Here is a 27,232-nt window from a genome sequence, read left to right on the forward strand (position 1 = left end):
ACACAAAACTGAGTAAGACACAATTCCTGACACCAAGGATCTCAAATTTGGTAAAGAAGACAGAGAAATAAAAATCCCAGGTAGCTCCAAAGAAGAGTTAAAAAAAATTATTCCCTATCCATTTTATAGGTATATTCCTTCTGTGAAGGATACAGTTATTATTATTCACAGTGTGGATTACGATGGAAAGAGGCAGTTCTCAGAGACTGTAAACACAAATTGGGAAGGTGGCTTCTACAATGTTAGGTGAGAGAGCTCTGCTCACCTTTCCTAACCTGGATGGTGGCTAGTTTTAGCGATTAATAGGGAGCACCTTACTGGTTGGAGGGTTAAATGGTACCTCTGGGTTTTGAAAACACCAGTGAGTAAGCTGCTAATGACTACAATTTATCTTTAAGTTTATTTTATGTTTGTGGTATTTCCTCCGCTTTGGTTACTTATGCTTTCTTTGTTCTTTAGTAAATTCTTGTTTGAATATTCTAACCATAGTTTGGATGTCCTACATGTATTTAAGAAACATAGTTTGTTCCTGGTTGCCAAACTTTCCCCCAAAGTCATTGAGATTGCTCTTAATGGTAATCTCTCAGGGTGATAATCAGCAAAAATGCTCTTAGGGAAGGAGGAATCTTAAGGTCACTTCTGGGCTGTGTGGACTATTTAACCCCTCCAGCCGGTTATTCTCCTTTTAGTGTTACTCTGTGTGGGAAACTGCCAGCTGTCCACCAAAATCATTTCTCTACTCCACAGTAATAGAGTTACATCTAGGAAGTGACTGTGCAGCAAACTTTGCAGCTAGTCGTGGCACGTCACAATTCTTGACAATTGCATGTGAGCTGCAGCACTGTGGATCACTTCAAGACCAAGGTCTTTAAGAAGGGATGGTGCCTTCTCCATGCCCTTCTGCTTGCTCCTTGTAGTTGGTGAGCAGTCCTTTGGGGACAGCAATGTGCCAAGATAGAAGGAAACTGGAACCATGAATCACTCATAGAGGAGAATGGTTCTCTGATCTGAAATTCCCACCCTGGGCTGTTTCAGAAGCAAAAAATATACTCCTATGGTTTTTGTGCTGATACATTTCGGAGTCTTTTTGTTAGGACAGATATGCTACCTTTTTAGAGATTCTGGGATAATGGTGATACTGATCATGATGAAAGGCAGCAATGCTTTAATGATATTTCTTAGCACATTACAAAATGTTTTCAAAGGAGAAGATACTTTTTCAGGTGATACTCAAGTTGTAATTTTGCATTTTCCCATGAAGATATCAATGAAGACCCTGTACTCCTGCTTCAGATCACAAAACACATAAAGCAGAGGAAAGGCCCACTTTCAGGTAATCAGAAGCTGTAGCAGGCGTTTTGCAGAGGGAACAAACCTTAGCTTTTCGTACTTGTAGAACTGTGGATTCCTAAGAAGAGTTAACAGAGGACTAAGTGTTCTCAGCAATTGTTACAAAACACTGGCACATCACAACATAGGACAAGGACTGGTGTGAAACATGACAGATATGCAAGTGGCAAAACTAGTATAACAAATAATAATAATAAAGGATAAGAGGTAGACCAGAAAAGAGATATTTCTCTTTATCCCATTTGGCCAAGGATGTAATCAATTCCCTAATCGAAAGACGATGATGTAATATCAGAGCCATGAGGTATATTTTATCATCTGTTCTATATATTCAATTAATGTCATATTAATTAGAGGCCTATGATCATAATTAAAACTAAGGTTCTAGTATGCAGAGAGGGTTTATTGATTAATTAATTCATTACTGATAGACTAGGATAAAGATTAGAAGTGTATGGCTTTGGAGACAGGATTGGGTGCAGATTTTGCCTTGTTATACATTAAAATTTAAGACTCAATCTTGGTTATCTAATTTTTATGGGCCTCAATTTACTTATTTGTAAGAATGGAAATAATTACCTCATATGGTTAGTGCATAAATATATATTAAAATAAAGTATCTGCAAACCACTTAGCACAGATCTGATACGGATGGGTCATTAATAGCATCTCTTACCAATTAAGACTAAATGGTCTGGAGTTTTTACTTTATAAGCTAGAAAATAAAATTCTTTGGAATTTGGTGCCTATTTTCTCTCATTTGTTTAGAGTTTCATTTTGGAAGTGAGCTTGGTGTATTCTGAAAATGAAAGCAAATATGGCATGAGAAAGCATAGTGTTTTGATTTTAAAAAACTGTTTATTTACGAACTTCAAAACTTTTATTATAGGACTGATATTATAAATATCTTGAAAAGATGGTTAAGAATCTATCAGCTTTGCAGTATGTTTTCATTCATTAAAAAGTGCCTACATTTTGCTGATCAATTTTCTACGATGCTAGGCTCAAAAAATAAAAAAAAAAAAAAAAAGAAAAGAAAGAAAGAGAGGAAGAAAAAAAGAAGGAAAGAAAGAAAGAAAGAAAAAGGCCTTCCTTGCTTTTACAAGGAATTAACAAAAGTATAAAAAATCTTATCAGTGAATTTAAGTAATTATTAACCATCCAGTTATTTTGTCTGTAAATGCCAGATAGCCAATTTGTTTAATTTTATAACAACTTATTTTATGTTTAAAAAACAGCAAAACATTCATATTAATCAATGAGTCATGAAAGAATCTTCCCCTCATTTCAGTAGTTACCCACTCTTGGGACATCAACTTCATTTATACACACCACAGTTCTTAACATCTTATCAATAATCAATCCTGTATAGTTGGCAGAATCTTGATATGGTCAAGGTCAATCTTTTGAAAATTCAAATATAAAATGGTTTAAAATATCTTTTCAGTATTTTGTTATTATAAAAGAAACAACTCATTATGATACTTTTCTTCCTTTGCTGAAGATACACTATTGCCTTATTTCAGAATATTGTTTGAATTTTAATACCAAACTTTAGAACACCACGTTAAACAGTCTATTTTTTTTTCTTTTTTACTTTTGTAGCTTAATGTTAGCCGGTCTTAGGAAATTATTATCAAAAAAGATCCATGCTTTTATATATTATTTCATAACCATTTCCACTAGAGCATACTTCATTTCAATAGTAGGATAGCATGAATCCAGGAATATCTCATTTTGTTGAAGGCAGCAGTGAAAAAGTTAATTCATAGCTGCATTTATGAGTGAGTTTTATTTATACGTGACCTGTGGTAAAAGATTTATCTGTCTATTATTAAGCTCTTTCTCTGAGTGTCAAGAAGTCATAGTAGTATAAAATCAATTAATGCAGATATAAAAGTAGTTTTGTTTGAGTAAAGTTTGAAATTAAAAATAGGGCAGTAAGTTAAAAATCTGAGTTAATACTTGGAACCACCAGATGGAACAGAAAAGAAGGGGATTGGAGGAGAGAGGGAGAGTGAGAGGAGGAAAGGGGAGAGGAGAGGCGAGGAGGGGAGGGGAGAAAGAAGAGAGGGAGAGAAGGACTGAGATTGATTTGGAGATCGGTCAAGCGTCACATCACCAATTTTTTACATTCTGGTATACAAATATTTAAAAGATGTGGACAACAAGAAACCTGATCCGTTTTCCCTTACTTTAAAGCCCCAAGTGATAAGATCTTTGAAAAAGTCTTTCTAGGTACAGCAGGAGAATTATTTAAAAGCCATGCGGCAGGGTGCGAACTAAGAGCATTCTTCAAACAAACGCGACCTTTTCTGTTTCGTGTACTCCTCTCCTCAACCCATCCAGAAAACCCAGACAAGTTTATTTACACACACACACCCGCACACGCTCCCCCCACCCCCCCCCCCACACACACACGCACACGCCGAGAGAGAGCGGCGGAAACGCCCTCTTTCCATCCCTTCCAAGCAATTATCTCCGAGAGCAAAAGAAAATAATCAACGGCCCTCGGTGCTGGGCGTCTGAGCCGGAGAGCCGGGCGCCGGGAGGGAGGGCGAACGGCAGGCGAGCAGGGAAACGTGGCTCCTCCGCCGAGGAGAGGATTTGTGAAGGGGAGCGCCGGCCCGCGTGCGCCTCTTGTTCCCCGTGTAATTTGCAGCCAATCATCAGTAGGTGTCCACGTCCCTGCGTCCTCCTCACCTCGGCGCCAATCACCCCCCCGCCCCCGCCCCCGCCCCCAGCCTCCACACCTCCTCCCTCGCCTTTCTCTCGCGCTCCCCTCCCCCAGCAACCACACACACGCACACACACAAACAGAGAGGGAAGGGGGGAGGGTGAGAGAGAGGGAGAGAGAGAGAGAGGGGAGAGAGAGAGGCTCCCCGGCTCCCTCCCTCCCTCGCACACAGCGACTGGAGACGGACGGAGAGCAACGCGCTGGGAGAGGAGAGACCACCGAGAACAGCCCCGCGCTCTCACACATACACTCACACTCGGCTCTTTCCTCTCCCCCCACCTCCTCCTCCTTCCACCCCCACCACTAACACCATCTCCTCCTCCTTCTCTCTGCAACAAGAAAAAAAAAAGCCATTTACAGGTATTTTTTTTTGATCCGCATATTTATTTATCCCCCCCCCCCCAACAGTTTGTTTACAAGTATTAAAGTTGTAATTGGGAGCTGCCAAGACACATCTGGATTTGTGTTTCTTTGTGTTAGGGGGTGATGTGCAACTAATTAAAGGCAGACTAGCAGCGTCTGCAAATTCTAAGGCTCCCCAAATAAAAAGAGACTGGTAAGTGATTGTTCTTTCTCTTTCTCTGGCTTTTTTTCTCTTAAATGTTTGCTGTCCGTTGGGATTGTAAAAGTAGATTATTAATGCTGGAGTCCAGCAATAAAAGGCGTCGCTGTATTAATTTATTAATTAATCTGCACCCGCCCCTCCTCCTGAATGTTAAATATGACCTTTGATCTCTATGTCTCTGGTAGACCAGACATACAATATTAGGCATGGACAGTCACATTGTTTAAAGGCAAAACAGGATCATGAAGTACGGTTGTCTAATTTAGCTTTGGAATAGGACTATAGTTATTTGTGTGTGTTTTATTTTGTTTTTTAAAGAAAATCCAAACAATAGCTGTGGCTTAGGTACCTTTTTCATGCTCCAGAGATGCATTGATTAAACAATAATGACCTGGATACTGGGCACAATCATTTTCTACAGTTTCTGGTGGCATTAAACCTTGAGGGAGGGAGGGGGAGGTGATGGCAATAGGAAAAGCAAGGAAAGCTTGTGTTTGGAAACAGCCCTCTAATACTCTGGAAAAGGGACATTAAATTATTTCTTTATTTGGAACAAGGTCAAAAGACTAAAATACTGAATTTTTTCCCTCCACTCAATGTGATAGCTAATGCATGGTTGGCATAACTAGTTTTTTACTGAGTAGCAGTTATTATGGTCTTGCAGTTACAATGTGATTCGCAGAAACTGAAGCTATATGCATCATCTTGCTGTGTCTTCCCCTACCCCCTTCCAAGCATCAAGAATATTTAGCCAGGAGCATTTGGGGGGCACCCTTTGTATTGCCATCAGACCTCTGAAGGGAGCAGTTTTCCCTAATGCGAAACCACAGAGGTGGTTCCTGAGTGATTAGGGGCTTTTGCTGTGATTGAAAGATGCCTGCTAGCTTCTAATCCAGCCTGGGGTGAGGTTCCTTATCTTGATTTACTTTGCCTAATAGGGATTTGTTTACGTAAACCCCTCTTTTTAGGGCACCTCATCAGCAGGTCTTGAAGTTTTTGCACTTGGAGTTTGGGCATAAATGGTTCATTAATCTAATTATAACCATAATTACTATAATTGATATCCATTTTGAACTGAATATTTGAGACTACTGGGCCCCCATTTAGAATTCCCTGAACTCCACATTCCAGGCCAATATGTGGGCTTCAGAAGATGTCACCAAAAGATATTCTGCTCCCCCCCCCCAAAATCTGGAAACAAAGAAACTGGGTTTTTTAGGTTAATATACACTTTATGTCTTTGCATTACTTCTTAAAGGGCTGAGATGTACCTCTTCCTCTGTGATAAACAACTAAAATATCTCTTCCTAAAGCATAATAATGGCCTATAAGCAAAGAGATGAATGCAAATACCCAGTTAACATTAAACTTTCCTTTGAAAAAGAGCAAAAGAAAAAAAAATCTTTTTAAAGGTTATTTCTTCAGGTAAACAACACCTTAAGAGATCTCCCTTCCTCCACCCCCCCATCTTTTACTCAATGTAAAAAGCAGTGAGTATGAGAGATTCTTAAAAAAAAAAAAAAAAAAAGTCCCATGCTTTCCTCTTGGGAAGAGACAGGAGTCTCCATTTGGAATTATTGGGAATATTCTTACAGAGGCTGCAGGCACTTGGTTTAAAACCTGTGACATTGTTTGTATTATTTTTAAAAATTTGTATCTAGTCCATCTTTCTTTTCTTTCTTTCGTTCTTTCTTTCTTTTAAACAAGTAGAACACCACCCTCTTACCCCCACCAAGCCCCACCACCAAATGGCTTGTACAATTGAGACCTGTCCTTGGTCCATTGAATTAAGACCCTAACAGAGCCAGCTGTGCTGGGATTCAAACTAATGACCGCAGACACAGAAGGACACTGTGGCAGCTGGTAGTTCTTTTTTCCCTGCCTCTTTAGTTCGGATTGTATGTGGGCAGTCTCTCAGCTCTCAGTTGTATTGTGTTTGCTTACAGTTTATACTCGGATGTATTGTAGACTTTCTCAGTACTTCATTTGCTAATTTCCTGTTCATTTTCCTCATAGGGCCATTGCTGTTTTCTACTTTACAGCATTTGCATGCCCAGGCAGCACTTGTTCACACATTTCATAATGTTTAAATGCCCTCTGCTTATAGGTAGTATCGCCCTCCCACCCCTGATTTGCATGTCTTTAGCACTCCAATTGCCCTTTTCCCTCGGCATTTGTCACCCCCGTCTTTCCTCTTTCCCTGGGTATCCTGGCTATTAATACATTTTCTCTGGAGGGTTATGAGAATAGGGGGGAGGAGCTGCGGTGTGCTGTGGGGTGGGAGGGAGTGGGTTGGGAGCGTGTGTGGGGGGGTGGGCGGGAAACGGGGGGTCACGTCTTGATGATTGTCATGCAAACGACCTGACGAAGAATGCGGGAGCTCTCAGTGTCTGCGGTGGGGTGGTGAGGGAGGCTGTTTATTTATTTTTAATCTTTTTCCTCGTGCAGCTCGTTGGAATGACTTTCTTTATTTTAGTTGTAACAGTTGGAGGATAATGCTAAGGAAGACGCTGCCTGGGAATTCACCGTCTGTGGAAATGCGCCCCAGAGAGGAATAAAGCAGTCCTCACCTTGCTCTCCCCATCCGGACCCACTTTCCCCTCCCGCCTCGGCCCCCACCCCGACACCACCATCACCCCCTTCCCTCCCCCCCACCTCCCCCCCTTTCCCACCCAGGTGTCGGACCAGGCGGTCCCCACTTCCACCCTGCACCCCTTCTTCCCCCCCTGCACCATGAACACCAATGTCTGCGTGGAGCCCGGGCCGAGCCCGGAGGCCCCGGGCTTGCCCAAGGAAAGCCACCTGCCCGAGGGGGCCCTGAACAGCCTTGTGGATTACAACTCGGAGATGGAGCGCTACCGCTCCTTTGCCACCTCCTTCTACAAGACCAACGGGGGCGCCTTCCCGCAGGCGGCCAAGATCGCGCGCATCACCACCCCCATCTTCCCCAGCAGCGCCGCCGCCGCCGCGGCCGCCGCGCGCATCGGCATGTCCCCCTGGAACTGCGACAACGCGGCCACCGCCGCCGCCGCCACCGCCATGCTCTGGGGCAGCGGCGGGGGCGGGGGCGGCGGCGGGGGCGGCGGCGGCGGCGGCGGGGGCGGCGGCGGGGGCGGTGGCGGGGGCGGCGGGGGCGGCAGGAAATCCTCCTCCGCCGCCGCCTCCTCCTCCGCCTCCTCCTCGGCAATCCTCCCCGCCGGCGGTGGCGGCGGCGGCGGTGGCGGCGGCGGTGGCGGCGGCGGCGGCGGCGGCAGCAGGACCAGCATGCACCACCGAAACGACTCCCAGAGGCTGGGGAAAGCTGGCTGCCCGCCAGAGCCGTCGTTGCAAATGGCAAATACTAATTTCCTCTCCACCTTATCCCCTGAACACTGCAGACCTTTGGCGGGGGAATGCATGAACAAGCTCAAATGCGGCGCTGCTGAAGCAGAGATAATGAATCTCCCCGAGCGCGTGGGGACTTTTTCCGCTATCCCGGCTTTAGGGGGCATCTCATTACCTCCAGGGGTCATCGTCATGACAGCCCTTCACTCCCCCGCAGCAGCCTCAGCAGCCGTCACAGACAGTGCGTTTCAAATTGCCAATCTGGCAGACTGCCCGCAGAATCATTCCTCCTCCTCCTCGTCGTCCTCAGGGGGAGCTAGCGGAGCCAACCCGGCCAAGAAGAAGAGGAAAAGGTGTGGGGTCTGCGTGCCCTGCAAGAGGCTCATCAACTGTGGCGTCTGCAGCAGTTGCAGGAACCGCAAAACGGGACACCAGATCTGCAAATTTAGAAAATGTGAAGAGCTAAAGAAAAAACCTGGCACTTCACTAGAGGTCAGAGGAGATGATTTCTTGTTTCCCAGTCTCCCCCCTTCCCTCCTCACTCCCCTCTCTTCTCCCCTTCAGGGCTTCTTGTCTGGCTTGAAGATGCAGTACCCCTTTCCTGAAGCTTCCTTCAGGTTGTAAGATACAGTCGCAGGTGGTTGCGAGGGCACGGCCTCTCCACCACCCTCCCCAGCTGCACTTCGCGTGGAACTGGCCTCCAGATGGGGGGGGGGGGTGCGCCCCTCCTTTTTATCTGTGGTGGTAAACTAATGTAATTGGTTTAAAAAAATCAGAAGTTTCACATTCAGTATGGTCAAAAATGCCCCCTCCCTCTTAGTATTAGTTTTAAAAGCATCTCTGCCCAAAGGATTGGACACTTCGCGTTTTATATACTTTTATAGGCTAAGGGAGACTTCTTAGTGGCCCAGTTATAACAGTGAGGGCACAGTTTGTGGCACAAAAGCCTATAGTTCCATTAAAACACAATCGGAGTGATCATTGAAGCTGAAATACGTGCTTTCAAAAGGGTGTTCTACCCCCTTCTAGAATAGTTTTTTTTTTCTCTCTACCGTGATAAAAAACGTTTCTATTTTCCATTTTCTGCATATCTGGTGTTTTTTTTTTTGAGAAAGCAGAAATAATATGGAAAGCTGAACACCACCTGCAATTTTTAAGAAGGATGTGTCTAAGAATAAAGGGACGAAATTAGTTCAGTTCGGGCAGGTGATGGTAATTCTATTTAAGAATTGTTTCACGTAGTTTCAGAAACAAATGATTCCAAAAAAATTTGGTTACCAAAGTATATTTCCTTTGGGCTCTGCATCTGACAAAGTAACCATTTTTGTGGTCACAAAATTGTTCTATACACCAAGCACAGTTTCGACTGATACCCAAGATGGTCAATAATAGTTTCTTTTTCCTATATGACCTTACAACAGGCATGTACTGATTACCACTAAAGTAATTGTTAAATTAGGCTTTTAATTATGTTAAATACAAGGAGTGATGTGTCTCGTGGAAATTTCATATGGTAACTTGATCAAAACAAAAAGGGAAAAAATGTACAATCATAGGTAAATGGTTTTAGTGGAATGTTTAACAAAGAAATATGGAAAAGTAATCGTATTTAGTCCCTTGATAAAATTTGCAGAGTAGATGGCAGGATGTTCATATATACTTGAGAATGTAGATAGTGGATTTAGCATTTGGGAATGTTCTATGGGTCAGATTATAGAGTGAGACTGGCTCTCACAACTTATTATCAGAGGGCACTTGCACATTCTTTTTAAAAATTGTGAGCACTGCTTCAAGGAGTTTTCTCCATGAAGGAGAACCTCTTTAAAAGGTTAAAAGAGGAAAGTTAAAGAATTCTGTTGCAGGTTTGAACACAAATAAGATACAGATTTTTTTTTTAAGTTTTATTAATATACAAAGCAAATGGCACTTTGGGATTCCAAAAAAAACCACAGTGTTGTATTGCTGTCATTATTGATTGTGATCAGGTCCATCAAAACATTGCACTTACTCCTCCTTATAAGAGAATCCATCTCTTTGTCAAGAGTTTGACTTTACTTCAGAGTGGTTTACTACATTTCCTTTGGCAACGCTGCTTAAACAAAGATAATAGCAATTATCAAAATGCAGGTCTATGTATTTTCTTAGGTGGCAAAAACTAGTTTTTAGTTTTTGAATTGTGTTTTTCTGGAATAATTTATTGCAACTTACCTCTAGGTCTCTAAGGCCTATGGGAATTAAAATTCAGTTCATGATAAAATTTCCTGTTAATGCCCAGTTGATAAGGACTAGATGGCTTTATTTTTCCTCTTTAACTATATAGTATGTAGCATAATAGATTTCATGTTGCAAGTAGGCTACACCTTCAGCTAGACCCATGGCCCAGCCTGCATCCCAATTTAGAGTATGCAGTGGGTAGGGCCACTGAATAATTCTGATTTACTTAGTAAATAACCACTCTGAAGGAGCTTAATGTGGCTATCAATAGGTTTTCTGCATAAGTTTCTATGCTGATTTATCAGTCTAGACAAATTTCATAAATGTCCATTTTTTTCTCATTTGGGTAGTTTTCCCACAGACTTGTTGTGATGTTTAAATTCCTTAGACAGTTTGATCACAGATGATCCCATAGTACTACCTTTTCTTTTAAATCCACGTGCACAAAAGTTCTGTTGATCTTCAGAAAATGGGGTGTGGGTGAGAAGGGAAACAAATTTCAGTCTTCATAGAGCTCTCTGAAGATGTTTTCCTAACTACATACTCCTTCCTACAAGAAGGTCATGGTTCAAGGCTAAGATTGTTAGTGGAATGCTATTTGGCAGAAAGAAAAAGTTTGGGGGAGGGGTTTTGTTTTGTTTTTTAATTGGCTAAGACTCTATCTAGCTTATTTTAAAAAGGCAATGGCAGCCTTAAGCACATGTGTAACCACACAGTTATGGTTGTAGGAAACCAGCTGGATGCATGTCAGAGTGACAGGGTTTACATGACTGAACCAAAGCTGGAGCAGTGTTTGCTGGTGGGTGAAAAGTTCCCTGCTGACCTGCTTCCCTCTCTAATTTGGTTCCTGTAAGTTATCATCATCTGTGGAGATGTTTTAGAGATTGGATAGACTCCCTGGCTGAGGGTAATGATTCGGGGTTTCATTATGGGTATTACCTGTGGACTTCAGGTTTAAGTTCAGTAGCTAGTATTTGTTGGCTTTAAATTATGGACACCAATTAATAATTGCATCATAATCATTAGTTTTATTCTTATTTATCATTTCAAACCTCATGAGTCCTTCTTTCCATTGACTTATTCTCCTCCCAAAGACTGGAGGCTTAATCAGATTTTCAGGGTGAGTAAACTGAAATTAAGACAGATTCACATGGATGTTTTGGGATTCTTGCCCACATTTTTTAAAGCCTCCTCTCTGGCATTCCTTTTAGAACAACCTAACTTATTTTCACATTTTCCTGCTTCATCTCATGTTAAGAGCATCTTAATGCCTTGGAAATATGTTTATAAAATCACCCTCTTGATAATATTCCATAAGATAACAATGCACATAAAACAAATTTAGTCTTTCTGTGATACTGTGTATTTGCATAGAACACTGTTCATTTAGTCAATTACTGTATTAAAAACTTGTCACTAATTATTCAAAGCAGTTATTGCAAATACTATATGCCCTTTTTGCAACAAAACTTACCTTAAAAACTTGCATCCTAAATGATCAATATTAAATTGAGAGATTTTAATAAACGTGATTATGCATTATGATAATAAGTTACATAATAGCACTTTGTCTCATGGAAAGGTAATCAATCCTTCAGTTTTCAGATTCACAGTAGTTACATTTCTGATATGAAGATCTAACTTTTTAAAATATCTCAGCCTCATATGACTCAAGGGATAGAATCATCCCTTGGGCAACCCCAGCCTCTTAGTCCCTGAACATTGTTCAGGTGACATGATTGATCTCTGTGGGACAGCATTAGAGACCACACAGATCTGGTTTCTCTCCCATTAGCTGATTTATGGAATTACATTAGTAAGCAGCACCTCAGGAGATTTCCCTGCCCCCACCCTTGGCTCTCAGCTCTAAGTTACACACTGGCATCACAAGCTGGAGAAGGGACTTGAAAAGGGTACCTTAGAGGGAAGAGACTGAGAAACTAGAAACTCAAGAAAAAGAACGATTTCAATCACTTTCTTCTCTTTTCTCTCATTAAAAAATTTATCTGCTGAATATACAGGCCAACAATTTTGGTTGTGCTTCTCAGGAGTTTGGTGGAAAACATCCAAATATTGCCCCAAACTTGATAACTTGATTTTTTTGAGGAGTGTTTTAGGGGAGGAGGGACACGTTTCTTTATATATGCTATTAAGTTCTGAGAGCCCCAGCCACCCAAATGACAATTGTAGAATTCTGGACAAAGCATTGTCTGCAAGGGAGATGGTTCCTGTTTCCCAAAGAAATTCATTTGTAGACCATGTATAAAATAGGGTGTCCTTCACACTCAGCATCTGTCTAGTTAAATAATTGACCATGTTAATAAGTTTTTGAAGTTTGGTGACTTTTACATAAAAAATTTATAGGTAAATATGGATGTTTCCTATCTTAAAGTGAAACATCCACCAGTTTGTCATTTTATATCATAATTTAAAAATGAGTTCTCAATTTTCAGTTTCAAAAATCAAAAACATGCCAGTTTATAAAAGCGTAAATTTTTGTTTTACTCTCAAAATGCGAATATATAACTATCAAGGGAAAGAGGAAAGTTTTCAATCAACTTAAACAAAATGATAGGATATTAACAGGTGGGTAATATAGAAATAATGTAGGAAAACAATCCTGAATTTCATAAGTGATAAGAAAAAAGTTCAGAAAAGTTTAACTTTGACTAAAGTCAACTAGATTTGTGGTCAAGGCATCATACTGTAATACAAGTCCAGTGTGATTTTCCTTCTATCACTAGATTTAGTGCAAGGTGGTCCAAAGTTGTTTTTAAAAGGACCATACATTTTCAATAATTCCTAAATGAAAATAATACCCCCACCCATCCAAATATCATGAAACTTCTAAGCAATCTTTGGCATGGCAATTAGGAATAGTAAAATAAAAATAATTAAAACTCATATTTAAGGTGTCCTGTAGGAATGTTCGGGTGAAATTCAACTGTCCTCAAACAAAATACAAACCAATAAGCAACCAGAAAGCCAATCAGAACAAATCAGTAAAAACGACAACAAATTTTAGACTAACCAGATAAAAATATTGGACATTTTAAATAAGAATGAAGAGTGTATCTATTGATTAGGAAAATAAACAAAAGTTACTTGATTCCTAAACTTTTTGATGAGCTGATTACAGAAACAGTGCTGTATATTTTGGTTAGCCTTAGTCAGCTGTTTTCCTGGGTGAACAGTTAGGAGTTTTGTATAGTCAGACTTACAGAATGATATTAACAGAGTAAATTAAAAAAAAATCGTCTGTCCACTAAAAATGGAAAGGAGTGCAAACAGGTGGGCATTTCATCCATATTTGCTCTAGTTTGCCAGGTTGGAGACTGATGATCTATATGGGAGTGACCCTGGAAACCCTGTAGGATATTCCTTCTGGATTCACAAGTAATATAAACTACTTGCGTAGGTCGAAATGTGTTTTTAAAAACTCTTTTGAAATAGTTGGTACTTAGAACTGTTCAAACTGTTCAGACTCAGTTGGTTAGATTGTCTGAATGCATAGTTCGTTTTTACCCGAAAACAATTCACCTTTTAATCTTGCTTTGAGAAAGCATAACAAAATGTCCTACTGTCCAATAAATTTCACAAGAGTGTATATGCTTCCATTTTTTACATGTTTTCTTACATTATGCAAAACATTAAACTAATACATTCATTATGTAAAAATATCTAATCAAATTAGTAGGTTAAATTCAAGATTTAGTGAATGGCCCAAGTATATATCTACATTGGATAAAGGACTCACATCTCTTTTAGTTTTCCTTTATTTTTAGATTAGTCATTAAAAGGCAAAAATGCACCCAAAATAATGGTAAACTCTTCCATTTTTATGTGGGATTTTCAGTCACTGATTAGAATGTAGATGATCTTGATTGGAAACGTGGAACACTTGAGAAAATACCATCTTTTACAAACATTTGTTTTCAAGAATACTTTTTATTGTAATCAGTGTAAATTTTGAAGATTTTGCGTATGTGTAATTTTATTCCTTCACTTGCTTTGTGGTGCTTCTGTTCATTCTTGACATAGTTTTTCATCTGGCATTATGCTCTTGTCCTTATGAGTTTCAAAATATTTGGGGGAGCGGCACAACGGTGGTCTATCTTTCAGTCGTATCTCGTTCCATCACATACAAACACCTGTCCTAAAATTGAATTATTCTGCACGTTAATCGACAAGCCTCCCTCCATTCAGCATCATATGTTTTCTGTTGTTTATTGAGTTATGTTGCACCATACTTCAGATGCGACAGCCATTTAATAATGTTGAAGACTTAGCTCTGCAGGGGCTAAAAGGATCCCAGCAGGCTTGTTAACTTCTACTCTAAAACATTATGAGAATTTTTTTTTTTTCCTCTGTGAAACTTCGGAGCTTTCCCTTAATTTGTTTTAACAGCCTAAGAATCTGAAGCCAGGTATGAGAGCGAGCCTGTTAAATTTGTCCTGTTTTTCCTTTTCTTAATATTTAATGCATTTATTTCACATTACATTACTTACTCTAAAGCAAATGGCAAAGCAAAAATTACTTTTTTAAGGAAGTAATATTCAAGATGTATTTCTTTGATATAAAACCAAATATAGATTATATTAGGAAAGTATACTACTAGTTTCTTGGCTTTTCATTTCTTTTATAATTGAAAATTATATTCGGGTCATGTGGCCACATTTAGATGATGTGTTATGGGAAGAGCCCATAGTATTGGGTAACTTACAGTTGAAATGTCAGGTACATCAGCATAACTTATCTGAACTCTATTTCCTCATCTATAGAATGGGGATAATAATACCCACTAACTTACAACTTTTGGATATTATATGTAGGTTTGTATACTCTGCATACTGAAAGATGCTATGCAATTTCTCATTCCTATTTTAAAGTCGTCAATGAAAAGTAGAGAATAAGACAATTATGTTTACAGATAATTCAGTACACAGGCAGGCTACTATGGTTTTCAGAAATTAAAGCTCAGATAAACTCTGTTGTAGCTTGTGTTTTCTGGATTTTTGCTTTAATCATCCAGTTCTCCAAATAACTGGCTTGATTTCACTTGGAAAGAGATAAACCTGATAAACAAGTTTTCCTTGTTCTTGTATTGTCAAATGCCCAGGAAAACTGCGCAACTCACCCAGTCAAGTCAGTCAATGTGATGAGCCAAATTAAACACATTAGTGTGCTTCCTGCTTCCTCACCAAAGGCACACCATTGCCATTAATTTCTCTAACTTTTAATGGGGGCGGAGGGTGGGGGAGAGTGTATGTGTGTTTCCCTTTAACTCAGTACCTTCGTTTGGTTACTCTTTTCTTTATTTGGCAGACATGGGGAGTTATTCTAAATGTGAATTCGTTTAAGAAAATCGTTGTGAAAAGAAATGGTTAAATGCTTGTGAATTCTAGTTGGAGAACATATTTAATAAATATTGGAAAATTTTACTTACTTTTGTTTTGAAAGATAGGTGTGTGGGGGGGAGCGTAAAACAGATATACATTCTGAGACAAAAAGTAAAGTAACTATGAAGAACTTTCCTTTTTCTTCTTAATAAGGAGAGAATATTTGTGAGGTAAAGAAAGTTAGTGAGCGGTAATAGAGAAGGCTGATGGTTTTCTGGGGGAAAATAGTGATAAACCCTAAGACAGGTGAGATACTAACCCAGAAAGCACTAAAAACCAAGTAGAAAGGAATATCCAAGTCAGGATGCAATGCAGTATCTAGAAGGAACTTTGTCAAGGCAGGATATGGATGTCTGCTTTGCTTCAGCAGTTACAGAAGTTTTGCAAAGAATGGAAGCTATAAATGAGGGAATATAATATTTTTATGACTTCACTCAATACATTTGGTTTGGGAGTCAGAGCTAAAGTTCAAGTTCAGTGGAGTGGCAGCTGAATCAGAGACAAGGAAAACAGATTGTGTTATAGCTGATGTTATTATTTTTACTTATGTCTTTGAAACATTTGGTAGAATAATTCCAAAGTGTAGCTAAAAGAGAATGCTTCCAAGATGGGTGGAAAATGGTGTCCCATTTGGATCTCCTCTGCATCTAAATTCATACTTTAGAGGACATTCTTGAGAACGTGAAGAAGTGTCAAATTGGTGAAAACTCTGCTGAAAATGCAGTTTCCTGGTCAGAAATTAAACACACACGCACACACACACACATACACACACACGCACCTGGATGACTGATAGAATCAAAAGGATAATGATCTAAGAGGATGAGAGGGGAAAAGGGTATATGTTTATACATCACCAAGACTTATGGCATTTCTGTATATTTCAGCAATTCTGGCAAATTCCAGAGAAGGTATATTTTCTTCAAAACCTTACAGAGTGAAAAAAAGTGGAATACATTTTAAAAGAAAGATAGACTATGTACATTTAATTCATTTAATTGTGCAGAAAGGATGATTGCGAGTGTTGGTGAATTGGTGGTAGAAAAATAACTGTGCTGGTGAAAGATTTGTCTATGGGAAATGTTCTTGTGTGTAGGTAAGATGAGACCAGTGATGGTTTTGGTGGAGTCAAGAATAAGGGAAAGAGCTAAAATTCTCAGTTGTATATAGATGGATGAAAATTGAAAAGATGTGGAATCTTCTAGTAAGCATTAAATATTTCGTGTGCTCTAATTTTCATCCATGAAAAACAAAATAGAGAACACTGGCCTTTTCCGTCCCCAAAGAAATATAGATCTTTTGTGTAAGTCTGCTGTAGAGAATTAAATTCTTTATGAAGTGGAGTGGTTTTTGGATTTTCCTCATGTGATTCTCTTCACATGAATATGTTATTTGTGTGGCGTAGAGCTGTGTTTTTCAAACTGCAGGTGACAGAACATTAGTGGTCCATGTGTTGGCTTACCACAAGGATTTTTAGAAAGTAGAACAGAACAGAGTGGAACATAAAATATATGAGTGCAGCACATATAGTAAGAGTACATATTGTTAAACTTCTGTTTCAGTTTGTATGTATACATAAATGTATGTGTATGCATGTACTAGGCTGCTATGTAAAATGTATCTCTAAGTGTTGGTTTCAGTCAAAAAAATTTGAAAAACACTAGTTTAGTGGCAGCAACAACACTATTGAACAAGTCTGTAGTGAGGAAAGAAATTATATTTGTAAATGGAACAATGTTAACAAGATAAAGAGTAAAATTTAAATGTCCTTCTTAAATAGTGTGTCTTTACTTCTCCTAGGCAGGTCTGTACCTATGCTGTATAATCCTGAATACATGGTATGTTACTGAGCACATAGAAAACCCCTGATAAATTCAATTCAATTTAACAAATCTTCAGGTAGGAACTCTTATTTTCTAAGGTTTGTGGTAAGTGCTGTGGATGTATACATACATATATGTCCATACACACACACACACACACACACACACACACACACACACACAGTTGCTTAAGGACCTTGAATTTTCTTTATTTCTACCTTTTACAATACCCATCGAAATCCCTAACTCTACATCTTAGTCAGCCCTCCATCTAAGATACTTAATTTCCTACTTCATTCTCAACTCTCAATCCAAGAAATGGACACATTTAAAATGATATAATTGAATTAAAATGATATAATCGCTCTGGAAGCAATCTCGTACCTATGTATAAGCCTTGGGATTCCTTGATTCATCCTTGGCTTAGTTCTTCCCCAGATTTAAATAAGAAATACAAATTGCTGTTTATGATCTCTGCTTGGTTACCTCACGTGATTATGTGATGAAGTATTAAGTTTTCTTTAGTGTTCTAGAATTTGTCAAGGAATAAGAAAACAAAAAGAATACTTGCCTTGAACATTTGAACATACTGAGAATCTACAGTATGACTTGTTATTTCAAGTGTATTTTACAGAGTACTGGAAACTCTTGTTTGACCTGAATAAAAAAGAAGTAAAGGAAGAAAAGGAGGGAGGGAGGGAGGAAGGGCAGGGAGAGTGTAGTGTTACAGATTAAAGGGAAATCAGAAAGAAGCATATTGGTAGAAAGGATTGTCATGCTCAAGGTCATCTTCTTGAGTCTGGTTTAAAGAAGAGATTGGTAGAAATAGTTAATGTCTCAAAATTTCTGGAAAGATGCCGTAAGTCTGAGCTTAGACCCTCTAGAACCCCTCAGCATTGTTTCTTTTCATTTACCATAATGAAAAAAATAGTTTCACAGAAACTAGGTTTTGTTTAGTGTTGTGTTTTTTTTGTTCCTTTTAATTTCTCTTTAAGATTAATTAACTCAGGTCTACAGTTAGAAATGTAGCAAAGCCAAGGTGAGAAAACTAATGCTCAAAATGAAAAATAGTGTTCCGGGAGACAGAGGCCATCCTCTATCTATAAACAACTCATTTTTCAAAAATAACTGTAGTTTTTTGTGGCTATACAGAGAACTTCCTGGAAAATACAGAATGTACATGCAAAAAAGACTCCAGAAAAGTGGCAGAAAGAATATTAATCACTACATCTTATAAATTCTATGCTTGAAAAAAAAAGTTAGGCTTATTAATATACTCTGCTGGTTAGTTAGCTTTGTGAAGGTGGCTATGTTTGCACAAAGATGGGGCAAAAGATATTCATAGAAAAAGAAGTAATATATGGAAACTCTCTGAGGAGAAATTTCAATCTAAACATTTGAGGACTTGCTCTAGCACAAGATTTGCTGATATTATGGTAGTGTAGAATACTTAAGAGTATATATCCTCTTAATGAGGGACATTAACCAAAATATATTTCTAAAGAGCTAGATAAACATGTAATAACTTGATAAAGTTAAATTATAATAGTTACTGACTATATGGCATTTAATTTTGTTATTTAAAAAGAAAAAAGGAGAGAGACCAAAAACTGCATGTTATTCTCAGAAATAAGGTTTTAACCAAGTACATTATTTTGATGATAACATCTTTATGACCAAAACATTTGGAACTGACTCTAAATTCCTCTAAGTAATTCATGGACCTAAAACATTCTCTGTTTTTGGGCTGGGTCTATAGAAGTGGTTGGAATTTTGTCATAGAGGATTCCAAACCAGATGCAGTCCAGTGACCACATCCAAGATGCTAAGGAACTTAGCCTAGTGAGAAAAAATTGTATTAAAGTTATTTTCACTTTTTATATAATACAGAAAAAAATATTTCTGAAATTCTCAGATGTATAATAATTCAAAGATAAGCACTGTAATTATAGAGGTTTGGTGTAACTATTGTGTTTCATTTGAATACATGTTAGAGACTATCCAAATCATAGCTTTGATAGTTTTAAAAAGTCACCTCTTCATATTTTTTAATGTGGCTTCCTATTTCCTCCCATTTTACAAGAATATTTCCACAGTTCACTGTCTACTTTAAAATCAATCAGCATCTTCAAAATGATCCAACAACTTGATCAAGAAAAGAATGATGGTCATTTTTCAATAGCTGATCAGCAATGATCTTACCTAAAGGTATCATTGCATGAAACAGGATTAGTAGAGTGACTCTGAGGGGACATAGAATTATCTAACTTTTGTCTCTGTCAGATAGATAGGTAGGTAGGTAGGTAGATAGATTAAGATTCATTTATCATATAACCACATGTATTTGTATATATATTCATAAGTGAAATCTAAGCATATGGAACATATAAGTAGAATTAATTCTAATCATTTTTATAGTATTGATGTTATTAATCTAATTTTTGATTTTTAATCTGTTTTACATTTAATTTCCTTTTACACTCCCTCTAAGAACTTTTAACATAGGGTTAAAAATACTGTATATAATTGTTTTTCAGAAACACCTTTTTAATTTGTGGACTGTTGAAATTTTTTCTTCTTTCTGCGTACCATCCCATTACAGTTTATTTTTATATGTCCAAGAACATTTTCATCACTAAACAACTCATTTATAACACAATAAACTTACTTATTTATTAGAAAGATGTGACTTGAAGTGTTTTTACCAAAATCAGTTGAAATATAATCCTACATAGCATTATCAAGAGACTTGCTTAAATACAGTAGTTGCATTAAATACTAGGACCAAAAGTGGGCGCCTTTTTTGTCACTTTGGGACCCATGTCCAAGTCATGGCGTTCAGCTGTTACTTTCCTTCCTACCAACCCACTCCTATTCTTTAGACACACATTCTCCTTTAGGCAGTTATTTTCCTAACGGGCTCTACCACCACATTGATGTGACTTTAGCATCTGTATTACATACTATAACAACTCAGCTTTCCATCTACAAAGGTTAGCTAGGTTTGTCTGGTAAGACGTCATGCTGTCATAGTCTAAAACCATCACAGTGGTGATGGTGAGGGTGGTGGTGTTCGTGTAGGAGGAGGCGGAAGAGGAAGAACTGTCAATATTGGCAAAGCAGGAGGAGTGGTAGGAGCAATGGCCCGCAGAGAATGGATACTAATGAAAAAACCATTGCGAGTTCTCCACCATTAATCAGAGAAATCCTGGCCATAAACGTCAATTTGAAAACCAAAAAAGTTGAGTTCTCCTTATAATCATATTTAAGGCCTCCAAAAAAGTGGGTCATAAAACATATCCAGTTACTCATTTGGTTCTTTCTTTCATTTAGAAAGGGGCCTAATATTCCAGTTAGTGGTAATACTGATAAGTATTTTTAGTTGACATCTGGATAATGGCCAAAACAAAATGTGAGTATACAAAAATGTGAGTATAATATATATATTATACAGTTATATGATAAATGAATCTGAATTATGAGGAAAGTTAGTCTGATGCATATCACATATGTGATATATATATATATAATGCATATATCACAAATAGATATCGTACATATATCATATCACACATATGATATATATCACATAGTATATAAGGCATATATATTACAATAGAACAGAAAAAGAAAGGTGTAATCTAAAAAGTAGAAGCTATACTTATATTAATTTATATATTTTAATTGAGGTATTGTTAACAAATAAAGTTGTTTATGACTGTAATAACAGTAAGTTGTTAGACTGTGAGATTATCATATATCACAAAATAATTGTTCTCTCAGATTTACTGACCTATGCTATACTTGTGCTTGCTAAAAGTTCTAGCAAAGTTAGTGGGTTACTGGTCTATGATTTCTACAATATATTAATTATAAATAGGATATAGAAAAATATTTCTGCTAAAAAATTTTTGGTATGTCTCTAACATTTTCTAGGTATCATTTTAGATCATAATTATTAATTTTATCGATGTACTGTGTGTATTCCCATCCACAATATTGTATATAGAATAAAATTTTTTCTTCTCCAAGTAGGTTTTGAAATTTTGTCAGTAAAAGAAATTGAGAACCTATATAACTTGATGTTTTAGCATTCTTTGTGAACCAAATCAGAAAAAAAAATGTAGTTTTCTTCACCATCAGGAATCCTTTTCCTTTTCTTAACGCAAAATACTCTAAAGTTTTGAAGTTTCATATGAAGCCGAAACAAAATGTAATCAAATATCTAAAGGCAAACATTGGTACCTACTATTATCTTTTGTCATACTTGCATACTTTCTATTGCAAAATTTCAGTGATTCATTAAGGTGTCAAGTTCTTATGTGACAAGGTGAGCCAAATGCTGTGAGGTGTTCCCAGTTTCAAGGTCTTAGATGCTTGGAGTCTAAGAAACATAGGGGATTCCTCACAGGAAAACTATTTCAGCAGAGTTTAAAAGAGGCTGTATTGGCTAACTGCAGTTCTAAATTGCTTTGCTTTTGGTTGGAAAAAGTATACTTCACATCATTATATGAGAATCGAAAAATGATCGGATGATTTCCGTTTCTTTAATTAATAATAAATGGGAAAACTAGAAATAATTTTCTGATTAGTAGAAGAATAACAGTCCCCCAAAACACTCCAGGTTGGAAATCATTGTATTAGAACCATCCTGTTGTTTCACAGAATTCCGAAGACCCAGGTGAATCACTGAGATTTTTGGATTCAAAAGTATATGAATAAATATTAGAAAGATATATTTAACTTTAGTTACAGAATTTTCAAATGTCATAATTATTATCTCAATTTATAGTCTTATGCATTCTGAAGTAAATTTCAACATCAAGTTGCCTTTAATTTGCCCTTTGAAAGTTCATGTCTAGCTTTATTAAAATGATGAGTATTGTTTAGTGCTGTACTTTATATATTGTAAAAAAGGTATAGATATCCCATTTTCAGCTTTCAGGAGGTGAATTTTTTTAGACTTGCCATATTTTATTTTTTTTCATTTTAAACTTTTATTTTAGAGAGAGAGAGAGGGAGAGCAAATGGAGAGGGGCAGAGAGAGAAAGAGAGAGGGAGAGAGGGAATCTTAAGCAGGCTGTGTGCTCAGAGGGGGGCCCGCAGTGGGGCTCAATCCCATGACCCTGGAATCACAGCCGTTGGATCATAACCTGAGCTGAAATCAAGTCAGATGCTCAACCGACTGAGCCACCCAGCCACCTCTGGACTTGCCATATTTTAAACAAAAGTGTGTAGATGCAGGCTCAACCTGAAGATGTCACAGTTCACGTGACTGCTCAACAGGCACAAAAAAAGAAAAAAATACTCAAATTCTAAGGTGGCAGCTTTTGGTAGTTTTGTGTATTTTAGGTTGTTTAATTTATGTCTTCATTGCTGATTTAACAGAACTTAAATAATACCATTGCCGGAAACAGATTGATAATTTTTTGTATTCATTTTTTAATGTCAGTGTAAACTGTACTTGGGTTTGGGTTATATCATTCTTTTATTCAAGAAAGTATCATTGCTTTTTAAAGTTATTTAGGAGGGAAACAGAAGCCAGCCCTTTAAGCTCATTAGTTTAAGTTCTTCGGTATGTGGCTCTGGCTTTCATAGGGATGAATTCTCTGGAACACCATGCTTTACAGCAATACCGGAAGGAGAACTGAGGGCTGCAGGTTTCTCCACAGTCCTCCTGGGAGCAGGCTGTTTTTTGTCAGTGTTTGCACCTGCAGGAGCAGCGAAGGCTGTCTTAAACAATGCTGATCAACTCAATTCTATTCTTTACCTCTCCACCCCCTTCTCTTCCTGGGGAATCTGGCTTTCCTGTCACTCAGGATAATGATTTCCTGCAAGCATCACTGAGATCCAGAAAGTCACTGTAATCTCATCAAGAGTGTGATTCCCCAGCTGGGACTCTTGAATTTATATAACCCCGAAGGTAGCTAGGCAGGGTGCTTAGTCCCTCATTGGTGTGTTGAATCCACACAACATTTGAAATAAAAGTTCTCTTACAAAGATGACCTCATTCATTGACAGGATTAGAGAAGACATGTCCCCAAATGAGTACAGACTTAATCAAAAATATATAATTTAAACAATATTTTATGTATGAAAACAAACAGTGTTGCCTTACCCATCTTGGCAGAAAAGAACTCAGTCCAGATATAAAGTAAATTTCCACTGAACCAATACAAATCAGGCAGGAGATTGGGCATGCATTTTCTGCTTCGTGTGACCTATGGGGGACACTAAGGAGTTTTATTACTTTTTTAATCCTGAAATAACATTTAGAGGAACCTCACTTCAAGCTTCTGGTGAATGCCTTGATAATTTGTTCTAATTAACGCACCATTGGTTTTCCTGTTTTCTCACACATTTTAGGTGATTTCCCAACAAATCATTTTTAGGCTTCATGACCTCATAAATCTTCATATAAGGGAGAAATCGTTTTTAAAAGATGCCTCCCTGCTAATCTTCACCTTTACCCTACAGCGGTGCATGGTCTGTACCTTAGGTGTGGAGATACGTACTGGTCTCAATGTATGCATAATAATACACACACATCCCAGTGCTATTATTTTGTGACAAGATGCATTAGTAAAGAAAACCAGCTCTCTGTTTTTCTCATATTTGCATTATCTAATTAATTTTTAGTGGTAAAAAGCATTGAGAAATGATTATCTTTCTCCTCACAATAATGACCTTTGATCTCAGGTGGCATTTTATAAAGCTTGCTTTTTCTAAATATTGCAAATAAAACTGAGTAATGGAAAAGGGCACAGGAAGAGCAAAGAGCTGGAAAAGAGATTTCAAAATCTAAGACATAAGGAGTTCACCTCATTTAAAAAATGTACTCCATACATTTTTCTGTTTATCTTCATAAACATATATGTTTATCAAGATACAAGATTATCTAAGTATATACTTACAGTCTTGTTTCCAGTTGGCATCTGAGAGTAAATTGGCATCTCTATGTCATATTCTATACATGTAAATGTGAATATATATGAATATATATGCACATGTTTATTTTTCATATGTGAATCTGTAATTGCATGGATATGTTTGGATCTAACTTATCTTGTTAAAAATGACTACATTTATATAAGTATGCATACTTATATAAAATTTATTCTTAGTTGGCATCAGGCAGCAAGCTTAGCATCTGGTATAAACGTCTAAGTTTTCATTTACTGCTTGTGTGTGTGTGTGTGTGTGTGTGCGTAAAGCATGAATATTAGAATGAATATGTTGTTTTTTATGAGTTCATATCGTTCTTTTAATAGTGATTAAATAAATGTAATGAGCATATATAATTATATTTATCATTCAAAAGTTAATTTTGGGAAGTAGGAAAGGAGTTTTTCTTATCAACCAAATCAAATGATGGAGGTTCCGGTATGCATAGTAAGCTGGAGAGAAGAAAACATTACACCATGAGGAGTAAGGATTAAAATATTAATAAGTACTAGTTATGTGGGAATAATAGACTTCCTTATTTGCATTTTTAAACAATACTTCACAAGTTAAATACTTTTGTATATACATGGGTACAAACTTGCATTAGAATCAGTTTGGGGCACCTGTCTGGTAGAGCATGGGACTCTTAATCTCAGGGTCGTGAGTCTGAGCCTCACATTGAGAGTAGAGTTTATTTTAAAAAATAATCAGGGCACCTGGATGGCTTAGTTGGTTAAGCCTCCAACTCTTGATTTTGACTTAGGGCATGATCTCTTGGTTCGTGAGATCGAGCCCCACTTTGGACTCTGTGTTGACAACGCGTAGCCTGCACGGGATTTTCTGTCTCCCTCTCTCTCTGCTCCTCCCCTGCTCACTCTCTCTCTCTTTCTCTTTCAAAATAAATAAACATTTAAAAAATAAAAATAATAACTAAAGAATCGTTAGTTTGTTCTTACATTTTCATCTTCAAATTTATTGTGTTGACTGCAGGGACAAGTTTTTAAAAACTCTTTCTAGTACAAATAGTGAACAGTGGCTTTGCTTTCCAAAATGGTTATTCTTTTCATTTACATTTCAGTGGACATCTTAATTAATACACTCTTATTTTTAGATGACATTAACACAATAGGACTGTGTCAACCAAATAAGTCAAATGTGAGACAGTAAATCAAAGCTAGTTTCAATTATTAAGGAGTACTTACAGTAGAATTTTTCATATATATTCTGAAATATAAAGTTCAAGTGCTATTAGCACTGTCTTAAGATGTGTTTACAAGAAGTGCGTGTGTGTGTGTGTGTGTGTGTGTGTGTGTGTGTGTGTTTGCGTTCTGTACCTACTCAATAATTTGGTAGCATTCAACATGTCAATTTATATACTTAATTATCCTAGCAGTCATCTTATATTCTACACAGGCTTGTTGGACTGGTCTGAGGAATAGTACCAGCTCTCTTTCATTAGCCCCTATAGGAAAATTTACTCTTAGCTTATTGTTTCTTATGTACTTTCAATATGTTCTCATGTGATTCTGTTTTTTAAAGAAGAGTATAGTATAATGAATTACTGTAATGTTAATATATAGAAGAAAATTCAATCCTATACCGTTTTTCTGACAAAAAAAAAGTCCCACAGTGACTTTAACATTTTTGTTAAAAGAATTGCTCATACTTTTGTTGCTAACTTATTACTCCTTTGAAAAACGATAGTATTTTTATGGTATAAAAGTTATGCTCCATTGAGTATCATTGGCTAGTGTAAGTTTGTTTCATACATATGACCTTAATTTGTTGAAAATGCAGACTTTAAAATAGTGGTACATAGTTGTTAAATGATAGAAGTAACATCGATGTAATATTTGTTGTTGTCCTGTTATAAAAGAAATTCCCCAGAATAAAGAAACTACTTCACTGAATTCTCTAAGCAGCAACCTTACATAGAGGTGCATAGGTACACAGCAGATACAGACTTTCTGGCTGGACTTCCTACTACTGATTAATAGCTTCAACCTTCCCATTTATTCTGATGGTTATCCATGTTCTAGGCTGTGTTTCTGGTATTTTTTAGACTAATGTGTTTTAATCATTATATTCAGTAAATTATCATTAATTTCAACATTCTAATTTTTGTAATGTTCTAAGATTGAGCATTTCTTTTTTATTAAATGTTGAAATATACAAGTCATTATGTTGTGTATTGCTGACTAAAAATATTGCTGAAGTGTAAAGGAGAAAAATCTAATTTTATATTGGCATAGAAAAAAAGCTTAACTTGTTTTCTTGCTCTTTTTTTATAGAGAACACCTGTTCCCAGCGCTGAAGCATTCCGATGGTTCTTTTAAAGCAGTAGTATATCTTATTTTCAAGGCATTTGGAAGTGAAGGGCAAACTAATGTCTTGTTTTAAGAAACTGCTTAGTCCACCACTGAAGAAAATATCCAGATATTATTTTCATTTTATGTATAGGGGTTTCTTCAAAACAAAACAAAACAAAACAAAGGAAAAGAAAAAAAAGACATATAAAAATAATCTGGGAGTTTGGGGAATTGGCCAGTCTATTTACTTTCAATACACTGATTCTTTCTTTGATGTAATTTAGCTATACTAGTGAAGTTGTTGTCTATTTTGGAAGTGGCTGTAAAAAAATAAGTTTGGGTAAACCCCTGCTGTAAAATCATGTATCTTTGCAAAGTACATATCTATACTTCATTTTCAAATATATGTGTTTCAGTACTGTAAACTGTACAGATAGCAGCTTGTATTTTGTGTGTTTAGACACAAGGAGACAATCATGTCTGAGCATCTATGGAGATTAACAGTTTGTACACAACAGTATGGTTCTGCGAGTTAAATCTGGAGCAATAAATTTTAGCTTTAACTA

The 27,232-nt window shown here is 37.4% G+C and overlaps 1 protein-coding gene across 2 annotated transcripts; it reads left to right on the plus strand.

Annotated features, from left to right (window-relative positions):
* Positions 1-4,432: 4,432 nt before the first annotated feature.
* On the plus strand, positions 4,433-27,232 carry CXXC4 (CXXC finger protein 4). 2 transcript variants are annotated; one of them, XM_032592927.1, is made up of 3 exons: positions 4,433-4,643; positions 7,129-8,468; positions 26,649-27,232. In XM_032592927.1, the coding sequence occupies exons 2-3, from the start codon at positions 7,386-7,388 to the stop codon at positions 26,691-26,693; spliced, it is 1,128 nt and encodes a 375-aa protein (XP_032448818.1). In that variant the 5' UTR covers positions 4,433-4,643; positions 7,129-7,385; the 3' UTR covers positions 26,694-27,232. The 2 variants fall into 2 exon arrangements, with proteins under 2 accessions (XP_032448818.1, XP_032448819.1); XM_032592928.1 differs by lacking the exon at positions 4,433-4,643 and having other exon boundaries at positions 7,071-8,468.

This window comes from Lynx canadensis, chromosome B1 (genome assembly GCF_007474595.2).
Source record: "Lynx canadensis isolate LIC74 chromosome B1, mLynCan4.pri.v2, whole genome shotgun sequence".
NCBI classification, from domain to species: domain Eukaryota; kingdom Metazoa; phylum Chordata; class Mammalia; order Carnivora; family Felidae; genus Lynx; species Lynx canadensis.